Raw genomic sequence first — 12166 nt, 5'->3', positions numbered from 1 at the left:
ACAGTGCCGTATTCAGTACCATCTCGAATATAGCTGCTACCATTTACAAGACATCTCAGATTCAAAGGCTAAGCGAAAGTTGGATTCTGTACTGTAAAACTATGCTCCTAAAACCATGTACAACATTCATTTCTAGCTCATTTAATGTCATTGAAAAAATTTAATAAACATGAGCTTGATTCTGCCTTCCTAAAACAATAGGTATCAAATTATGAATTCTGTTACTATCCGTTAGAATAGAATAGAATTCTTCATTGGCCAAGTGTGATTGGAGTCACAAGGAATTTGTCTTTGGTGCATGTGCTCTCAGTGTACATAAAGAAAAAATAAAATGCATTCATCAAGAATCATAAGATACAACACTTAGTGATAGTCACAGGTTGACAATGTATACACCGATATTTGTTCAGCAGGGACCGCACTAATGGAATATTTATTCGGGAGTTGTGCAGTTGTAGCATTCCTTTGTGCTGTATATGATTAAATGGGTATTTGATTATTATCAGGGTAAGCAGCTCGTTTTATTCCAGACATGGCAGAATATCTGTTTTAATCTTTACTTTTCTGTCTCTGGAAGAAACAGGTGAATATAATTTGTTCAAAGCATTTCATACTGATACTCTGATTTTAAACCTCAACAGACTATCAAAGCTTTTCTTGTGTGAATTCTGTCTTAAATACATGAAAAGTAAAAATATCTTACTGAGGCATGGAAAGAAGTGTGGCTGGTTTCATCCTCCAGCCAATGAGATCTACAGGAGGAAGGATCTCTCCGTGTTTGAGGTAGGTGATATTCCATTGTCCTCAGTAAGTACTGTGTGTGGCTGAAAATTATAGATAACAATGCAGTATTTTTGAGCTGTGTTTTCCTCTGATTATTAGAGTCTAATGATTTCTCCTACTGGTAATAGATTTATTGTACAGCAACATATAATTCTTAACCTTTCCAAGTCTTCTGATACCTCACATTCACTGTTTCCAGCAAAAAGACATTTGCTGCTGCTATGGTTTCCTAGTTCCTTTCTTGGCTTCCAGATCGGTTCATTAATATGAATGGTGAAGAGTTAATTGTTCATTTATAAATAACCTACCCTCTCCTGAGAAGTGGATTGATAATGAATGTAAAGGTCATTGTTTAGACTGGGATCAGCCTACACATTCATTGGCAGCCTTTGTACAATTGATGGGGTCATTTTTCAATGAAATAAATCAATGGGGAGAAAAAGTGAGCTGGTGACTGGCCTCCTATATAGTAGCTCCCGGTAGAATGGCCAACCTTGATTTATTTGAAGTAGATTTTAAAGCCCTTATGCAATCAATCTATAATCCTTCTTTAATCAGTGAACAGCAAAAAAGGAAAAGGACAAAAACAAAGTGAAGCAAATAAATTCAATAATGTACTAACAATGGAGAATAAACCACAACAGATAAAATTAACTTCTCTATGACTGTGTTAATAGAATTGTTACCTGGGTGAAAAAAAATCTAAAAACAGTATGTATAAAATAAAAACAAAAATGTTACGTCCCCTAGAATTTATTAGTTAAGACGTATCAGATCAAAAGTAATATTTAAAACAGCAATAGATATGTTGTTTATGAATTATATCTTGATTTTATTGCAACAAAATATATCTGCTTCACATTTAATGAATGGTTTTCAATCCTGAAGGAGAAGGTTCATATAACATTTATCTTAATAAATTTAAACACAAATTCAGCTTGTCTATATCCTAATGTGTTTGCTAAACAGTATTCAAAGCATAAGTATTTTCTATAATTTCTTAGACAGTTACTCAGATCTGAAAGTCATGTATGTTGCTTTGACAGTTTAACTAACGGAAAATGGAAAATTAAATCTCAAAAAGGTGAAGATAAAGCTTTATCTTATCTTCTTCTTTCCTGAGGTAATTAAGCTAGAAACCTGACATTTGAAAAGTATAATTAATATGCATATAGACCTCCACAAAAGCACTTGTGTTTTATAATAGCAAGTTTATCCTAAGTCTCTGCATTAGAAAAAAATATTGCTGTTCTGTGAATTATTGTAACTTAACTTACGTTGTGGAGTGAGAAATACAGTAGAATGGAATGGAATGGAATGGAATGGAATGGAATGGAATAGAATAGAATAGAATAGAATAGAATAGAATAGAATAGAATAGAATAGAATAGAATAGAATAGAATAGAAACAGAAACAAATATGGAATGGAATAGAATATAGAATATAGAATAGAATAACAAATATGGAATGGAATGGAATGGAATGGAATAGAATAGAATAGAATAGAATAGAATAGAATAACAAATATGGAATAGAATAGAATAGAATAGAATAGAATAGAATAGAATAGAATAGAATAACAAATATGGCATAGAATGGAATAGAATAGAATAACAAATATGGAATAGAATGGAATGGAATGGAATGGAATGGAATAGAATAGAATAGAATAGAATAGAATAGAATAGAATAGAATAGAAACAAACATGGAATGGAATGGAATGGAATAGAATAAAATATAGAATATAGAATCAGACAATGACAAATCACTTCCAAAATCTTGCCAAGGAAACTGCAGGGACATATCCAGACAATCTCTAAGAATCAAAACCTATTTGAAGCCCCCACCCCCACATACAAAGAAAAAAAAACCCTAAAACAAATTCGACCTGCGCTGAATGAGTATGGAACTGTCATTGTACTGAACGTGGAAACCTTTCTTGGTGTAATCTGAGCATCTTGAATTCTATCTGAAACATGCCAAGATAGATTCTTATTTGCAGATGTGACAGTACGGAAGGTGAGAGTAACGTTACATCCTACTTTTTCACATAACCCCCTCAAGGCTGTTAAGCTTATCAAAGCTTAACATAGCTTAAATAATGTGCCCTCAGGGTTGATGTCTAATTAGGGAAAATAAAAAATAAAAAAGAGAGCAAAATTTGGATTATCTTGTGTACATTTCATTGGAAGAATGGCAAAGATAGTTCCTTGTTGTGCATTGAGCTGCTGCTATGCTAAGATACTGATGTGAAAATTCTCTCCTCCCCTAGGTTGATGGGAATATCAGCAAGATTTATTGCCAAAACCTTTGCTTGTTAGCAAAGCTCTTTCTTGACCACAAAACCTTATACTATGATGTTGAGCCATTCCTTTTCTATGTTCTTACCAAGAATGATGAGAAAGGGTGCCACTTAGTTGGATACTTCTCTAAGGTAAAAGTTTGATCTTACTGTTATCAGAGTGTCTTGCTTTTTAGGCAGAATGTTTTGTTGGGAAACCACATTTCAAATGGGAAGGAACACATTTTTTTTTCTGTTTGAAAATAATGATGCCATTATCCTTTTACAAAAGTGTTCTGAAGACATTGGATTTAGGTCAAACATATGATGCACAGATCCTTTCAAATCACCCATGTTTGCAGCAGAACCTGACAGTGCAATAATAGTTGTGTCAGAGTGTTCGCAGCTTGACTGCTATTGTGAGACAAGCCAGGAGCAAAACACAGCACACAGAGACTTAGACATTTAACAGTGGTTTATATACAGCAGTTATATATAGACCTATACGTGGTAGGCAAATACCTTATAAGTAAGCAAACTTCTTAATTTTTACACATGGAGAACTCTGCAATGAATACTGGATACAAGGAGAGAGAACCACGCCTTCTAATGGCTGCCTTTTTAAAACACCTCTTAAAGGGGTAGAACCCATCCCCACTCTTAAAGGGAAATAGCCCTGTTATGCTAAATCACCATTTCATCAGCTTAACCTTGCATCAGACTTACAGCATCTGGCAGCTATTACTGCTGCTGCTCAGCTCTTAAATCTTAATATCTCAACAGAGGTGCTGCCTTCGGCCATTTAATTCTTCCTTACTTTACTGAGTTGCACATGACATATAATTTGTCACACTCACATAGTATGTTCAATCAGAAAGGGGATAAAATTATTCAAAATAAATAAATAAAGTAACTGGGTTTTGTAATCCTACAATCTAAGACCAGATTTAAGGGCTACGTTTTGTGAAATGTAGCTCTTTCAAAACCCAAGAATTGCTATGGATCCAGAAATGATATATATATATATATTTTGCCGCCGCCTGCCTATTTACACCTCCTTTTCCAGCCTCCCACTCATGTTCTTCTTTCTTTCAGGCTCAGATGAAGTGGATGCAGTGTGTGGGACCAGCAAAGTTGCCCCAGATTATCCCTGGTCCGGCATTGCCTTACGAAGTGTCTGAGCCTTACTCTATTGCTAAAGGAGTCGTGCTGTGAGTTGACCCATAGCTGTTTGTTGCTTAGATTTGTAGTTAGCAGGATGGGTTCAACGAGAGGGAGGGCATTCTCTTCTAGCACTCTTCTTCACCTGTTTGCTGATTGGCCAGGAGTGACCGCAGGGGGAGCACTCCAAAAGTCAAGATTTCAGCCCGACGGTGTGATTGAAGTACGTACAACAGGTTGGAAACTTTGATCGCACAAGCGCTGCTGCTTCTTGATTTCCTCGCTCCCTTCCCGTCCGGACGCCCCTGGCAGAGATGATTTCTTTTCTTCTTTTTTTTAAAAAAAAAACTTCATAAAGTGTTTGCCCTCCCTTGCTCTACCTGAAAACATTCCAGGGTGTTTTATAGAGTACAGTACAAAGATGTACCTGTTTTGCGTGGCAGAATAGCAAGGCTGGATTTTATTTGAGTTTCCAGGAAATCTGAAGCGAGAAGTGCAAAAAAAATAAGGAATAAGTCGCCCTAATATGAGATTCCTGCCAGCAGTTTAGGCTGAAAGATATCAGCGGTTGGCTTAGCAGGAGATGCTCGGTGAGAATTAAGCAGACTGGATGTTACAAAAAAACAATGAGGGGAATAAGACTTTGCCCAAAATGGTGTCTTCTCAATAGCAGAAAAGACACGTGGATCAAGGTGGTTGAACATAAATTTTTTTTGATGTGGTATTTTCTATCAAGTCCCTGATATAAAGAGGGGACTTCAAGAGAAGACAAGCTGTTGGCGTACAACGGTACAGAAACATAAATACAGGTAGTCCTTGACTCACTGAGTGACTGCTCAAAGTTACAGCAGCACTGAAAAAAGTGACTTGCAATCACACGGTCCAACATTGGGCACCTGGTATCTAGCATGTATAAATTTTATATATTTATAAAGGTTGCAGTGTCCCAGGGTCATATGACTGCACATGTGATGACCCAGGGTGTGACACAACAATAACAAAGTCACAAAAGTACAATAAATTCTCTTTAATGCCTCCAATTTGGCCCCAATGTCCAATTATCCTCGGCTGGATAACAAACTCTTTAAAAAACAGACTATGAAGGGCAGAAATGCAGTCTGAACCCAAAGTAAAGATAATTTGAAATTTAAAAAACCCAACACAAACCACACTGAAGTAATTAACACGGCAGGCCAGGATGATAAATTGCAGACTTTCAAAGGATAACACAGCACCCACAGTTGGGAGGACACCAAACTCCAGATAAGTCTCGACCAAGATAATACACGCTTTGCTTCCAGCAAGGAGCTGTGTGCAAACGCCCCACTTATATCCTGTTCTCTCAGCTGCAACCAATGAAAGGGATCAGGGCCTTCTTCTCTCTCGCAAGCCATGTTGTTCCCTTCTCCGTTCCTCCCTGCGTGCCCTAGGATGAAGAGGGGATGGCCCTGGGTCTTCCTCTGAATGCCCAGCCAGACTGTGACCTTCCCCCATGTCTTCCACAGCCACCAGAGCCACACTCCCACCCCCTGTCAGCTGCTCAATTTCCCCCTCAGAATCAGACTCCAAAACAAGGGCATGACAGCACAATTGAGACCTTCCCAATTGTCTTCTGGCAAGCAAAGCCAATGGGGGAAGCAGAATTTATCTAACCACCCCTCCCGTTCATTTCACAATAGCTATGATTCCCTTAGCAAAACAGATCGTACAATGGGGGTGCAACTCACTTAACACACAACTGCCTTGCTCAATGGTCTCAGTTTTGCTCCTAAGTCCAGGACTACCTGTAATAAAAACCAGCCACTCTTGCTGAAAACCAGTGTGATCCCCACAAATTAAAAGGCACTATAGCTTGGTGCCTCTTAATATTTTTCCAAAGAAAAGACTAAAATATTCCAAAGAAACGGATTGATTTCAAACCTTGCTTGGACTTTTTTTTTCTTTTTTCTTTTTTTTGAAGACTGGACAGTCACCTGTCTGAAATGGTATAGGATCTCCTGCTTGGAGCAGGGAGCTGGACTAGAAGACCTCCAAGGTCCCTTCCAGCTCGATTCCAATTCATTGCGGACACCTTCATGGTGGTGCTAAGAGGTCAGGCTACAGGTTGTAGCCCATCAAAACCTGCAGTATGAGACTCAGCTCTGCTGCACTGGATGAGTCTCTACAGTTTTTAACCCATCTTGCTGGCTACTGATTTAAGCAACAGCTCAATAGGATTCAGGGTATATACTTGGCTTCTCTGCTCGTCCCAGGCACTCCAACCTTACATCTGGATTTGCCCCTAAAAGGAGAGGGAAAAATGTGGCTTATATGAAGGGTAAGTTGTAAGTAAGCACAGATGATGACACTGTACGTAATTGTCCCTCGTTGCGGGACGCATCTGCAGGCGCTCTTTTTTTCTGGCTTGGTGGGACTTGGATCAATTTAGCTTTGTACCTGGTCTTAACTGGGTCCGTTTCTTAAAACGCTTCACTTTGAAATGGAAATGGAGCCAGGCCGCGATGGCATTCTCTCCCAATGTTTGCGTACTTGCTTTCCATATGGGGCATGGGATAGCTGAAGCCACACCATCACTTGGATTGCGTTTCAATATGTGCACCATCGCTTTTTCCTCTTCCAGTGAAAATACTCGAGTATCGTCATACTGTATTTTGCTAATAAAGACGAACAGAAATAATAATAACAACAACAACAATAATAGTGGTGCAAATTAATATTTAATTGATCAGAAATGATAAGGGTGTAAATTGAAAGATTGGGATTTTAACTTATGCAGAAAGCTCCTTTTTCCTGAGTTATGGGTGAAAACCCCCTGCTATAATTTCTCATGAAAAATGTCCATTACAGGAGGAAGTGTTCCAATATGCACTGAAAGAAATTGCACTGGAATGGAAAAAAATTAGCACTATAGGGTAGGTAAAAGGGACCTGTGTAGCGCCAGTGTGCCTTCAGATGTTGCTCTTGGTATTCAAAGCATTGCCTGGCATTCTTTTCTTTTTTTTAAATAGTATTTCAATTGAAAACTGCAAGCTGGCATACTTTTCTAACCATTTTTATTTACATAAATGCCCCTGGGCCTCCAGATAAGACACTCAAGATTGAAAAAGAAGTATTAGAAAACTACAGGTCAGTGCTTGGTTTAGGACTGTATCCATTTGATCCACTAAGATTCAGAGCCGTGGTGGCACAGTGGTGAGAATGCAGTACTGCAGGCTACTTCTGCTGACTGCCGGCGGCCTGCAGTTTGACAGTTCGAATCTCGACAGGCTCAAGGTTGACTCAGCCTTACCTCCTTCCGAGGTGGGTAAAATGAGGACCCAAAATCGTTGGGGGCAATAGGCTGGCTCTGTAAACCGCTTAGAGAGGGCTGTAAAAAGCACCGTGAAGCAGTATATAAGTCTTAAGTGCTGTTGCTATTGCTATCCAGAATTGTGGGGAAGAATACCGCTAAGCAAGATAGTGGAAGAGCTGGGGCCAAGAAGCTCCAACCTTGGCAAGTTCAAGACTTGTGGATTTCAACTCCCAGAATTCCTCAGCCAGACATGCCGGGTGTTGAAGTCTTGAAGTTGCCACATTTAGAGGGCCTTGCACTAGCCAAAAGTGAACTCCTGCCCCAAAATATGGGATTGGGAATTTAGCTACCCATTGCTATAATGCAGTGGTGAGATTTGAATCACTTAACAACCGGTCCTCTGGCTGGGTAGGCATGGCCAATTGGTCATATGACTGGATGGGTGACATCACTCATCATGCCCAGCCCCGCCTCCTGGCCACTCGCCTTAAAGGTAGAGGTAGGATTTGGCCGGTTGGGGCTAATCCTACCATTGGCTGGCAGAATCTTAACTACCGGTTTGGCTGAACCGGTGTGAACCGGCAGCAGCTCACCTCTGCTATAATGTCCTCCAGGCTGACCTACATGAGGTGACAAGCAGCTGCAATTCCAAAACATGCATTTCTTTTCAATGCAGGAGGCTATATTTAGGAGTAAGGTGCTTTTTTCCTATCTTCTACTGAGCGATTTACCACTCAGAGACAAAAATGGTGTGTGGGCGACTTCTCTTTCTTGCAAAACCCATCACCCGCCCAATTTTGCACAAATTCTCGAGCCCTGAGCAGGATCTCCCAAAAGCATTAGAATCTCTTTGGGGTTACCTAGAGTTCCCTCCGTTGCTTTGGGAAACTGAGTTCTGCGGCCCTGCATTATTCCTCGCGCCTGAATGAAACAGCATGAAGCAAAAGAAGGCATAGACCAGGGGTCGCCAACCACTGGGCTGAGGACCGGTACCGGTCCGTGGAACATTTCCTACCAGGCCACCGGTTTGCTGGGTGCTGCCATCTTGTTTGACGAGAAAGTGATTCCGGATGAGCTTTTCCGGTTGGAAAGCGGCGTTTGGGTCCTGAAGGAATCCTTGCACCTTAGTTTCATCGAAGGGGGGGCTTCAAACGAAACTAAGGTGCGAGGATTCTTTCAGCACCCAAGGCAAGGCGAGCCAAGCGACCGTCCCGAAGCCGTCCCGAAGTGAAGCCCATCGACAAAGGTACAAAGGAGGAGTTGAAGGTGGCAGGGAGAAGCGGGGGATGGCTGGCTGGCCAGTCGCTTGGCTCGCCTTGCCTTGTCATGCGTGCTGATGCCGGTACCGGGCCGCGGATCATTTTGTGATGCCGGTACCGGGCCGTGGCACAAAAAAGGTTGGGGGCCACTGGCATAGACAACCAGAAGTTACTAAATGTCTGCTTTGCTTTTTCTGCATTTCTCAACCTACAACAACTTTAAAGATGTGTGGACTTCAATTCCCAGAATTCCTCAACCAACATGCTGGGGAATTCTGGGAGTTGAAGTCCACATATTGGAGAAATGCTGGATTAGATAACTGTTCTGCTTTCCAAATCCCTCCCCTCTTCTTTGGCTTGGCTGCTTCCAGCTTCTTTTCCCAATTGTTAGAAGTCTGACAGAAGGACCAGCTGTTCAATAGAATAAATAGATTCTTAACATCTGATTTAAAAAAACATATCCTGAGCAAATCTTGATGAAATTTAGTTTGTTTGTTATCTATTCAAACCACCAGTTTATTTAACGGGTTTCTAATTTTCATTTTATCTGCTTCGGAGTACATCAGATAGATCCTCTGGGCGATTTTCTTCCATCACTTACATTAATTAATTTATTTCTTTACTATTTTCATTCCTTTTAAAATTTTAGACTCTAATAGCTTTTTTGTTTAACTGCTTTGTTGATATTCTGAGCATTGTACTTGCATTTTATATAGATCCACATATGAAGGAAATCCTCGATGTACAACAGTTCATTTAGTGACTATTCAAAGTTACAATGGCACTGAAAAAAGTGACTCATGACCATTTTTCACACTTAAACCATTGCAGCCTTCCCATGGTCACATGATCAAAATTCAGATGCCGTGGCAACCGACTCATATTTATGACGGTTGAAGAATCCCGGGGTCGTATGATCATCTTTTGCTACCTCCTTACAAGCAAATTCAATTGGGGAAGCCAAATCCATTTAACAACTGTATTACTAATTTAATAATTATGATTCACTTACTGTAACAACTGTGAAAGGAAAGGTTGTAAAATGGGACAAAATTCACTTAACAAATGTTTCACTTAGCAACAGAAATATTGGGCTCAATTGGGGTCATAGGTCAAGGACTATCTCTCTATATGTAGATCGATATATCTAATTAAATAGATAATGAACAATAAAGAAACAAACGTCTCTTTATGGATAAGATATTGTGGGGGAATTAAAAGTGAACTCAAGTATAATACCATCTAATTTTAACAACCTCGTAATCGCTTATGGGTTGGATTCTGGGCAACTGAATGGAGCTAGCGGAGCGTTTCAATGGCCAGATGCCCTTCCTGTTGCCAATGCGGAGTTTTGTTCAGCAGATATAATCTCAGTGTGCCCAGAGAGAGAAATATTTGCCTCTGTCTACGATTGAACCCTGAAAGTAAATCCTAGCTTGATTTTTACACCTGTTCCCAATATAAGCCCCACCCTCTCCCCCAAATAAGCCCAAATTAAGATCCCTCCCACTCCAGAGTATCCGGGTAAAAATTAAGCTAGGGTGGGGGTGGGGTGGGTAGAGCTGCCCTACCATTTACCTTGTATCCAGGCCTCACACACCCCGACACCTGTCTTGCTGGCCCATTTCTTTTGCAGCTGGCAAAGCTGGCAAGGCTTTCCTGAAGGCCCCTGTAGATCGATCCGGAGCTCCATTATCGGCTGCAGAGGCCTTCAGGAAAGCCTTGCCAACCTCAGAAGAAGAAATTCCTGAAGGCCTCTGACAGCGAAAAGGAGGCCAGAGGTGACACACGCAAGTGAAGTTAGTCAGTGGATGACATCCCCCCAAAATAAGACCTGATGCCTTTTGTGGTGGCAAAAAAAGTATAAGACAGGGTCTTATTTTCAGAGAAACGTGGTAGTAAGATATTCCCTTGAACCAACCTTTCTTTACCCTGGCTTCGATCACATGGTAAGGACAGTGCTGTCTTAGCACCATGGAACATTCTGTCCAGTTCTTAATCCATAAAACATGTAATCTTTCCAGATTTGGTCTACTTTTGCCCCCATTCTGCTTTCTGAGGCATAGCGTAATCTCAGTTTTGATCGTTACGATATTTTCAGCCGTTTCTCCCGTCTTTCCTCTTTTCCCAGGAAAAGCTCTGCCAGCAGAAGTATAACGTCTCCTGCATCATGATCATGCCCCAGTACCAAAGGCAAGGATTTGGGAGGTTTCTCATTGATTTCAGTAAGTGAACCGAGTGCATCCGTGAATTTGGGGAGTGGGTATTACGGTGGAAAACCAGTGAGAGCAACGGTGCTTTTCTGTGGATAGACCACGGGTTTTCTGTACCTAATTGCATCCGGGCAGCATAAGTCCATGAAAAGAAACATCTAGTCTTATGATATATCTGAAGACGCAAACTCTCTCTCTCTGTTCACAAAGATATTAGCTCTCGGTGTTGTCAGATTGAGCGAATTGCCTAAATTGCATTCCTTTCGCGCTGTTCCCTAATACGGAGAGAAGCCGTGATTTGTCATTAAAGTAAGAAGGTAATTTAGGGCCTTCTTCCATGCCTAGATTTCTCTTTAGTGCCAAGTGCATTTTAGTTGAGCAGCACTTAAAATGGAGCATAACGTTTTAGGCTTTTGTTCCTTTCAAAAATGTAATTGTCTCAGGTCTGAAAGTGACAATACTTCTTGGAGCACGCAGTAAAAAAAAACCGGTATTAATTTTTTTAAAAAAATAACGCATGGCGTATTTTGAACAGCTCAAAATATTACCTCCATTGCTTCCGTATAGGTTTTTTTTTATTTTTATCAAAAGGTAAGAAAACAAAATGGAACCAATAAACAGACTTAATTTTGCCTTATCCCTAAGAAAAGACAAGGACAGGGTCTGTTCATGCATTTTATTCTCGGGGGGGCGGGCAGGTGGCGTAGGAGGGAGATGGTCCTCCATAGTGTATGTAATCAGGAGTGGGATTCTACAGGTTCGGCCAAACCGGTAGCTTCAAAGATCATCTGGTAGAGAACCGGTTCGCTCTGATGATCAGCTGCTGGGCTCACCCACCCGCTCCGGCTCCATACTGACCCTTATTTCCTGCTTATCACGTTCAGCTGTATTGCGCGGCACAGCCGATTGCCACGTGTCAGCTGTTGAAGAGACAGGGAGAGTGCAGGAGAAGGTCAGTAGGAATGCCTTTGCGTGCGCCCAAAGCGCCTGGGCGCATGGCAAAACACGCCCACCAAGCCACGCCCACCGAACCGGTGGTAAACCAATTTGAATCCCATCATTGTATGTCATGCTGGTCAGTATTAGAAATAGGACGCTCCAGACCGCCAGAAAGAAGCCACAGATGGGGAGATGAGTTCAAGGCAGAGGCACGATCTCCCAAGAGGGTTATGGTC

The 12166-nt window shown here is 41.0% G+C and overlaps 1 protein-coding gene across 5 annotated transcripts in view; it reads left to right on the top strand.

Moving 5' to 3' along the window:
* The window catches only part of KAT6B (lysine acetyltransferase 6B), a 97002-nt gene that overhangs the window by 52165 nt on the left and 32671 nt on the right, over positions 1-12166 (top strand). For all 5 annotated transcript variants that reach the window (XM_087933838.1, XM_087933839.1, XM_087933836.1 and 2 more), the window contains exons 11-13: positions 642-783; positions 3058-3219; positions 10910-11003. In XM_087933838.1, the coding sequence (XP_087789964.1) occupies positions 642-783; positions 3058-3219; positions 10910-11003 (398 nt within the window). The remainder of the gene's footprint in view (positions 1-641; positions 784-3057; positions 3220-10909; positions 11004-12166) is intronic.

The sequence above is a fragment of the Pseudonaja textilis genome, chromosome 4, assembly GCF_049901715.1.
Source record: "Pseudonaja textilis isolate UNSWEBS1 chromosome 4, rPseTex1.2, whole genome shotgun sequence".
Lineage (NCBI taxonomy): Eukaryota > Metazoa > Chordata > Lepidosauria > Squamata > Elapidae > Pseudonaja > Pseudonaja textilis.
This window is presented reverse-complemented; position numbering and strand designations above follow the sequence as displayed.